Genomic DNA, 8,926 nt, shown 5'->3' on the forward strand with positions numbered 1-8,926 from the left:
AAAAAAAAAAAAAAAAAAAAATCCATCTTAAAATTCACATAGAATATCAAATCATTCCAAATAGTAAAAAACAATTTTGAAAAAGAGAAACAAACTTGAAGGTCTCATCTTATCAATTTCAAAACATATTACAAAGCTACAGTAATGAAAATAATGTGTTACTGGCATGAAGACAGACATATAGACCAATAGAATAGAATAGAGAGCCCAGAAATAAAATCTCTTGTATATGGTCAAATGATCTTTGACAAGGATATCAAGACCACTCAGTAAGGAAAGGTCAGTCTCCTAAACAGATGATACTGGGAAAACTAGATATCCAAATGAAAAGATTAAAGCTGGACCCTTGCTGGGCATGGTGGCTCACACCTGCAATCCCAGCATTTTGGGAGGCCGAGGGGGGTGGATCAACTGAGGCCTGGAGTTCAAGACCAGCCTGACCAACATGGAGAAATCCCATCTCTACTAAAAATACAGAATTAGCTGGGGTGGTGGTGCATGCCTGTAATCCCAGCTACTCAGGAGGCTGAGGCAGGAGAATCGCTTGAACCCGGGAGACGGAGGTTATAGTGAGCCAAGATCACGTCATTGCACTCTAGTTTGGGCAACAAGAGTGAAACTCTGTCTCCAAAAAAAACAAAAAAAAACAAAAAACAAAAACAAAACTGGAGCCTTACATTATATCATACACAAAATTCAACTCAAAATGGATGAAAGACCTAACTGCAAGATGTAAAATTATAAACCCCTAGAAGAAAATAGGGGAAATCTTTATGATATTGGATTTGACAATTTTTTTGAAATGGAGTTTCACTCTTTTTGCCCAGGCTGGAGTGCGATGGCACGATCTTGGCTCACTGCAACCTCTGCTTCCCAGGTTCAAGTGACTCTCCTCCCTCAGCCTCCCAAGTAGCTGGGATTACAGGTATGCACCACCATGCCTGGCTAATTTTGTATTTTTAGTGGAAACGGGGCTTCACCATGTTGGCCAGGCTGGTCTCGAACTCCTGGCCTCAAGTGATCTGCCTGCCTCAGCCTCCAATAGTGCTGGGATTTCAAGCGTGAGCCACCACGCCCAGCTGGTTTTTTTTTGATATAACACCAAAAGCACAGGCAACCAAAGCAAAAATAGATAAATGGAATTACATCAAAAAAGTGTTTACTTTTGTGTATTGAAGGGCACGATGAGCAGAATGATAAGTCAATCTATGAAATGAGAGAAAATATTTACAAATCATGTAACTGATAAGGGGTTAACATTAGAATATATAAGTAATTTCAGGTTGGGCACAGTGACTGATGCCTGTAATCTCAACACTTTGGGAGGCAGGCAGATCACTTGAGGCTAGGAGTTAGAGACCTGCCTGGCCAAAGTGGTGAAACCCAGTCTCTACTAAAAATCAAAAAGTTAGCTGGGTATGATGGTGCATGCCTGTAACCTCAGCTACACAGAAGGCTGAGGTATGAGAATTGATTGAACCCAGCAGGTGGAGGTTGCAGTGAGCTGAGATCACACCACTGCACTCCATCCTGGGCAACAAAGTGAAACTCTTTCTCAAAAGAAGAAAAAGAACTTCTGCAGCATCGACAATAAAAAACAAATAACCCAGTTAAAAATAGGCAAAGGATTTCAATATACATTTTCCAAAGATGATATACAAATGACCAACATGCATCTGAAAAGATACTCAATAATACTAGAAACATGCAAATCAAAACCATAGGGAGATATCTCCTCACCTCCATTAGGATGGCTAGTATCAAAAAGACAGAAAATAACAAGCGAAGACAAGGATGTGAAAAAACTGGAACCTTTGTTTACTGTTAGTGGAAATGTAAAATGGTGCAGCTACTATGGAAACAGTACGATAGATCTTTTAAAAAATAAAAATAGGATTACCAAATGATGCAGCAATCCCACTTGTGGGTATATATCCAAAGGAACTGAAAGCAGAATCTGGAAGAGACATTTGCATATCCACATTCAGAACAGCATCATACACAATAACCACAAGATGGAAACAACCCAGCTGTCCATCACTGAATGAATGGATAAACACAATGTGGTATATACACGCAGTGGAATAGTATTCAACCTTAAAAAGTAAGGGAATGTTGACACATGCCTTAACTAGATGAATGAACCTTGAGAACATTGTGCTAAATAAAATAACCGTTCACCAAAAGACACATATTGTGTAAGTTAATTTCATAGAAGAAGAAAGTAGAATGGTGGTTGCCAGTGGCTGGGCAGCGGAGGAAATGAGCATGTATTGTTTAATGGGTATGCAGTTTCAGTTTTACAAGATGAAAACATTCTGGGAATCTGTTGTACAACAACGTTAAGTATATTAACATTAACAATACTGAAGTATACACTTAAAAATGGTAAATATGATACATTTCATGGTATGCGTTTTTTAATCAAAATTTTCAAAATTAAAACTTTAAAAAAGAGATAATGATATCTTATGGAAATGAATTTTATAGCCTCCAAATGAAACATTGGCAGTACTTTTTTAAAATGAACAATTTATCTGCTCAATTTAAATACTCATTTACAAGGTGGAATAGGAAGAAGATGCTTAAAATAAGCATTCTCATTGGACAAGGAAGTCTGGAAGACACCCAGCAATGACTGATTTGTAGCAATTCTGATATACTGCTTGGTAGACATCAAAAGGGCCTCTTGCTGGAACAGGAACAGGGGCTCTGATCTCACTTGCAGGAAGGGCTTCCTTGTCCAGGTCCCCAGATCCACCTTCTGTGAGGCCTTTGCTTGTACATTTCTTCTCCTTGGCCACACTGTACATGGAACTCAGTGGACATGCCCTCATTCAGTGGCCATAATGGCTTGTTTCTACCTCATGGAAGATTCAGAAGTTGTTTTATAGATAGAATAGTCAAAGGCTTTTTCAGTCTTGGCTTCTGATTTTCCTGGCAACATAATTTTCTCAAAAAATTACTAGCACTGTTCCAATCTACCAGTAAAGACATGTAAAATCTCTTTCTACTCATAGAGATTGGCATATTTCTGTGCTTCCTCCACACCCGATCCATAACTGTCTTTTAGGATCAGGCTCCCAGGCTAGGATGGGAATGCCACATTGTTAACCCACTCTCTTCCTGAAGCCACTCTGTCCAACTGAAAGGTTTTATGGATATTTTGTTGTTCAAATCATTTTTAAAAATTCCATCCCACTGCCTGGGATGGTGAAGCAGATGTATTTCAAACTTTACAATGTCCTAAATATCTGGACTCTATGCTCCCTTTTGTTCCTGATTGGAAATTGGTCCAAGGCTAGGTCAGAACAGAGGACACTATGAAAACACAAGTCAGAGGTTAGCAGGACTGGCTGTCAGCTCTAATGACCTGAATATGAGAGAACTGAGGAGCACATCGCATCAAACTCATCTGTGCACCAGTATCCATCTTCTAAGGAACTCGTAAAATACACCAATGGGAAGAGGAACCTTCCCCCGATTGTAACATTCAAAATCAGAATATTTGAGGATGTCATGATGTTTTGGAAAGACCTCAGGTGACTCTAAAGTACCTTAGGTCACTTAGGAAGCATTTAATGCACAAATTAAATCCACAGCCTATGAACCCACAGATAAAAGGTGACTTGCAAAAGTTTACCTAACAATCTAGTTACCAAACCAGATACAGATCTCAAAGCCCAGGTCACAGCGTCCAACTACCTATTGTAAATCTTCACCTGGTTCCTGGCTGTGATTGTCTCAGTAGTGTCCCCCTCCCAAAGATGCTCACATCCTTGCGGCCGGGCGAGGTGGCTCACACCTGTAATCCCAGCACTTTCGGAGTCTGAGGCAAGTGGATCACCTGAGACCAGCCTGGCCAACACGGTAAAACCTCATGTGTACTAAAAATACAAAAATTAGCCAAATGCGATAGTGCACATCTGTAATCCCAGTTACTTGGGAGGCTGAGGCAGGAGAATCATTTGAACCCAGGAGGCAGAGGTTGCAGTGAGCTGAGATTGTGCTACTGTACTCCAGCCTGGGCAATAGAGCGAGACTCCATTTCCAAAAAAAAAAAAAGCCTACATCCTAATCGAATCCCTATGCTCTATAAGTATGCTACCTGACATAGCAACATAAATTTTATAAATGTGATTAACTTAAGAATCTTGAGATGAAGATGTTATCCTGGATTATCCAGATGGGCTCAGCATAACCACAATATAATCACCTTTTATGATGAAGGCAGGAAGGTCAGAGTCAGAGACAAGATGTGACTATGAAAGAAAAGGAGTGAGAGAGAGAGAGAGAGAGAGAGAGAGAGAGATTTTGAAGATACAGGAAGAGACATGAGTTGAGGAATTCAGGTAGCCTCTAGCAGTTGGAAAAAGGCAAGAAAATGGATTCTCCCCTAGAACCTCTGGAAGGAATGAATATAGCCCTATGGACCCATTATCACTTCTGACCTCCAGAACTATAAGACAATGTATTTTTTGTTGTGTTAAGCCATTAAGCTTATGGTAATTTGTTATAGTAACAGTAAGAAACTAATACAGATTTTGGTACCTGGAAATATGGTGCTTCTGTAACTAACACCTATAGATGTGGACATGGCTTTGGATCTGAATAATGAGCAGAAGCTGGGAGAATTTTGAGCATGACATAAAAACCATAGATTTCCTGGAACTGACTGTCGGCGGCAACAGGAAAGGAATGCATTGCACTTGGCACTCTCTTCTAAAACAGAGTCTCACCACTGCCAATGCCCTGTGTTCAGTTTCATCATGCAAGGAGCAAGGAATTCCATGCTTGGGTGGAAAAGAGTAGGAGTCAAGATTTCCTGAAAATGAAGAGATGTGACCTGCAAGGGGAATGTAAGCAGATTGATTTGGGGTTTGAGCACGTGGATCCCCTCTTCGTCTGCCTCCTCTCCTTCCAGACTGTCTGCATCAAATCTGCCTGGTGTCACAGGGCTGCTGCTCAGAAGCCATATGATGAGGTCTCACTTGTTTGCATTCTATTCTCTTTTCGCCTCTTGGCATCTACTGCAATTTGGGATTTCACTCCTGATTGATGATCAAGGCCAGGGAATGTAGGGGTAGAGGAGAGGCAGGGAAGGCTGCTTGACCTGGAGCGAGGGTCAGTGAGTTTTCTAAATAGCTGCCAATAAATTGTCTGCTGACTGATGTATCAGGGTACTTGGAGCTTTGAAGGGATTCCATAGTCTGATTCAGTGACCCTGGACTGGCCCAGGAATGTAGAAGCAGAATCCCCTTTCTCCCTCTGCAACTCCAGTTAGTAGAAATGGAAGTTTTCCAAGAGATGTGCTCCCAGATCCAGAAGGGAACCTAACTTCCTCTAGGTTCCTATTTGTAACACATTATCATCCCTGTGTTATCGATGTAGGCTCAGAATATCTGACCTGTCCTGACTGACAATGCGAGTCAGTGCTGGATCTGGGGTGAGAACCTGAGTGTGCTTCTTGCCAGTCAAAGTTGTCACCAGCACCTCATGCTGCCAAAAGCACTGTCTGCTCTAGCTTGACACAGTGGTCATTTCCCCATCAGATTGGGAAGTTGACAACCATGCAGTTTATTCAATAGAGCAAGACATCTGCTTTCCTGAGTGTTGGGATGGTGTGGGTGCCCAAACAGGCCAAATGCTTCACAGGTGGGACAAATATCATGCAAAGGAGTAAACACATTAAGTGGATAGTTAGGAATAGGAGGCTCATCTGTTTAAATGGATGATTCTAGGCTCCTGAGATTGGGATGGGGGGGATAGTAATGGAGGGAAACACATTCTGGTTTCAGGGAAGCTGCCGCCTTAAAATGTGGTTTGAAGATGAGGTTTTCATGTCTGAAGTCACAGGTCTTTCTCCTCCATTTACAACATGCAGCATTTCACCCTGCATGGTTCATTATTCTCCAGTGCTGCTTCTTGGGCTCCATATTTAGGCCTTCATCATCTCTTGCTTGGACCATGGCAATAGCTTCTCACTAGTCCCTATTTCTCTGTGTATGTGTAAAATCAACAAGTTATATTTCCTGAAACTTATCTCTGCATCTCTAAACATGGCACATACCTCCTCATTGGACTGAAGATTCTCAACGTTTCCTTTAAACCAACAAAGTTGAGTACTAACTCTTCACCCTAACATTCAAATCCCTTGACTCAACCTTCCTTTCTAACGTGTCATCCCTTGACGCTGGTATGGGCCCAAATTCCCATCTGATTCATTGGTGTTCTCCCTCCTTGATGTATACATCATCACCATTTCTACTGCCAGGTATTTGCTCCCACTCTTCTTTTTCCTTTCTTAATGATCCTACAATTTTTCTGGAAAAGCTTTATTCATTCACAAAGAATGAGTTCGTCTCATCATCTCTATGAAACTTCAATCTAATCATCTTATCTATGGTGATAAGAATTGCATGCAGGGGTCTGGGTCTGTGAGAAAAGGAATGGGGTTTGGGCTCTCGCTAAATGGGTGACCAGGGTCATTGGGATCTGGGCAGTTGATGTTGAAGACTGGAAGGGTGGTGTTTTAATGCCTAACTGGCCTGACATAAAGATTCTTTTATGGATGCTCAGAGGAGACCACCCAGTGGAGAAGACCGGGGCCAATCCACATTCCCACTCCTTCAAAATGTGAGCCCCACCCTCTGAAATCATGTTCCTTTGTCGCCACCAAGCTCATACTCTCAGCTTTGTAATTTCCTTTAAGAAAACACTGGAAGTCAGGTTTTGTACAAAAATATATTTATTTTGTGTAATAGTTACGTAATATTCATTTCCACAATAATATTTTAGCAATGCATTGGAATGTTAAAACAAAAATTCTTTGTATTAATGATTCTTGCAAAGACCCTCAAAACATCCCAGGGATAGAACTGTGGTTCAAGAGGAAAAGCAATTTCCCCAAGTCTCCGTATCTAGAAAACACTAGTACCACGAAAGAGAAAATAAAAACATCAATAACTTAAATAAGATTAACATTACTTAAGGCATAATGTTTCATATCAACAAACAAAATTCATTATAATAAAATAAAACAGGGTATCTGGGGAAAACTAGGGAAAAATAAATTAGCTGCAGATTCTTGGGTTATGGAGTGAGTGTTCAAGGCTTCGGAGTTTGGATTTGCTTGTCCAGGTGGTCCATGGAATCCTGAACCCACTTCTGCTTGGGGTCAGCACAGATCTCCTTGGCCACAATGGTCTTGAAGCTGTGGGGAGGGAGGACAGAGTTAGATGAAGTTCCTCTGCAATTTTGGCCTAGAGTTGCATCCCATTCTGCACCAATGGGCTGCCATGGGAACTAGAGGAGGAAGGCAGGTGGAAGGAGGGAACCCAGGGCAAACTGCTCCTATAGGCTCCTATAGGTGTCCAGGTGGAGCCATCCTGACTTCAAACTAAAGAAATTGGGGTGTTCTGAATAGGCACCCAGGTGGAGAGTGATGTTGGGGTTCCCTTTTTCAATTGGTGCCTCAGTTTTCCCATTGGGAACCTTTGTATATTAAGGTAAACAGTGCACTCTCTGACTCTCGGTTTATGAGGCTTGTCCCTTGCTCCCCAAGGAAGAACCTCAGGCCAGGGAAGGTTGGTGTGCTGAACTCACATCACAGCTTCTTTGGGACACTTGCTGCTGGTGATTCTTCTATAGCTCGCCAGCCTCTGCACTGAGATCTTCCTATTGGTGAAGTTATAGCAGCAGGTGACGGGGGCATTGATTGCATCTGGAAAATAAACCACAAAGAAAAAGCATTTTAGGATGAACTGGATTATTCTGATCTTAAGAGCAGAAAAGAGTCCTGAGGAAAAAGCAAAAGGAAGGCAGGAGAAGAGAAAGAGCTCATTAAATCCCAGTGCTTCTGCCTATACCTCAGAGCTAGAATGTGATCTTTGACCCAATGACTTGGTTTCCTATGATGTAAAATGGATATATAACATTGATAATGGACAGAGAGGAGGGGCTGTTAAAGCCAGATAATACCTACAAGTGCCATTAAGACAGACCAATAATCCAGATGATCAGTGCCGGGGAAGAACAGCTGGGGAGCACCGCCATGAGTCTCCATTTAGGCTCTGAATAGTCTATACCCCTTCATGAGTTTCCCTGATACTGTCTCTGGAAGCTAAGGTGAATGAAGCACAGACCAGATTCTGGGTCTTCAGCATGTCTGGAAACAGCCTATACATCCACCCTCTCTTTGATTACCCTCATCCCCAAACTCTGCTGGAAGCAGCTGGGAGAGTAACTGTGCTGAGTGTGTCCCAGAGATGGAATCCTGGAAGGAGCTAGATTTGGGGTTCACAGCTGGAATTCTAGTTCAGGCTCTGCCCAGCAGCAGCTGTGTGTTTGGCCTCACCCCTTGTCCTTTTCTGAGTCACCTTATCTTGGAAAACTAGCGTTAAAGCAAGACTGTGGGTACCACGTCTGCTTGGATGGTCCATGATAACTCAGAGAGAGGACAATGTGGTTCAAGGAGAAGAAGAGGGGGCCTTACCTGGCTGAGCGAGCCCCTGGGGGCTGAAGGTGGCTGCTATGAGCAGCAGGCACAGAAGTACTGCAGAGACTTTCATGCTGGAGGTGAGAGTGCAAGCTTCAGTTTGAGAATTGGATGTTTCTGGGTTAGTCTCAGCCTCTCTGTTCCTCCAGCTGCTGTCTCTGCCTTTTATTGAAAGCAGGCAGAGGGAGAGAGAGGGCGGAGTCAAGCAGGAGGAGGGATCTTCCATGAATAATAAGTGGGCTGTTAAATCTGCTGAGCAAATGCAGCGTCCTGGGGATTTCCAGGAAGTAGGAAAGGGACGAGACACTTTTTCCATTCACTGCTGAGACCAAATGAGCAAATGGGGAGGATGGGGTACCATTAAGCCCAGACTGACCACAGATGTGAACTAAGAGGGCTATTTTTAAGGATTCCGCTTTCTCTGAAGTG

The 8,926-nt window shown here is 42.5% G+C and overlaps 1 protein-coding gene across 1 annotated transcript; it reads right to left on the minus strand.

Moving 5' to 3' along the window:
• Nucleotides 1-6,730: 6,730 nt before the first annotated feature.
• Nucleotides 6,731-8,651, minus strand: CCL2 (C-C motif chemokine ligand 2). Its single transcript, XM_017890958.1, has 3 exons — nt 8,495-8,651; nt 7,606-7,723; nt 6,731-7,213 (listed from the first exon to the last, which is right to left on the minus strand). Exons 1-3 carry the CDS (start codon nt 8,568-8,570, stop codon nt 7,108-7,110), a joined length of 300 nt encoding a protein of 99 aa, XP_017746447.1. The 5' UTR covers nt 8,571-8,651; the 3' UTR covers nt 6,731-7,107.
• Nucleotides 8,652-8,926: the final 275 nt, after the last annotated feature.

The sequence above is a fragment of the Rhinopithecus bieti genome, unplaced genomic scaffold (assembly GCF_001698545.2).
Source record: "Rhinopithecus bieti isolate Rb0 unplaced genomic scaffold, ASM169854v2 scaffold_19652, whole genome shotgun sequence".
Taxonomy (NCBI): Eukaryota; Metazoa; Chordata; class Mammalia; order Primates; family Cercopithecidae; genus Rhinopithecus; species Rhinopithecus bieti.

Bases quoted from the DNA above. Each gene is read 5' to 3' on its own strand.
- CCL2 (XM_017890958.1), bottom strand. From the start codon at position 8,570: ATGAAAGTCTCTGCAGTACTTCTGTGCCTGCTGCTCATAGCAGCCACC. The intron at 7,724-8,494 runs GTAAGGCCCCCT...TTTATTTTCCAG, and splicing joins CCAGGGGCTCGCTCAGCCAG to ATGCAATCAATGCCCCCGTC. The intron at 7,214-7,605 runs GTGAGTTCAGCA...CCCTCCCCACAG, and splicing joins TGTCCCAAAGAAGCTGTGAT to CTTCAAGACCATTGTGGCCA.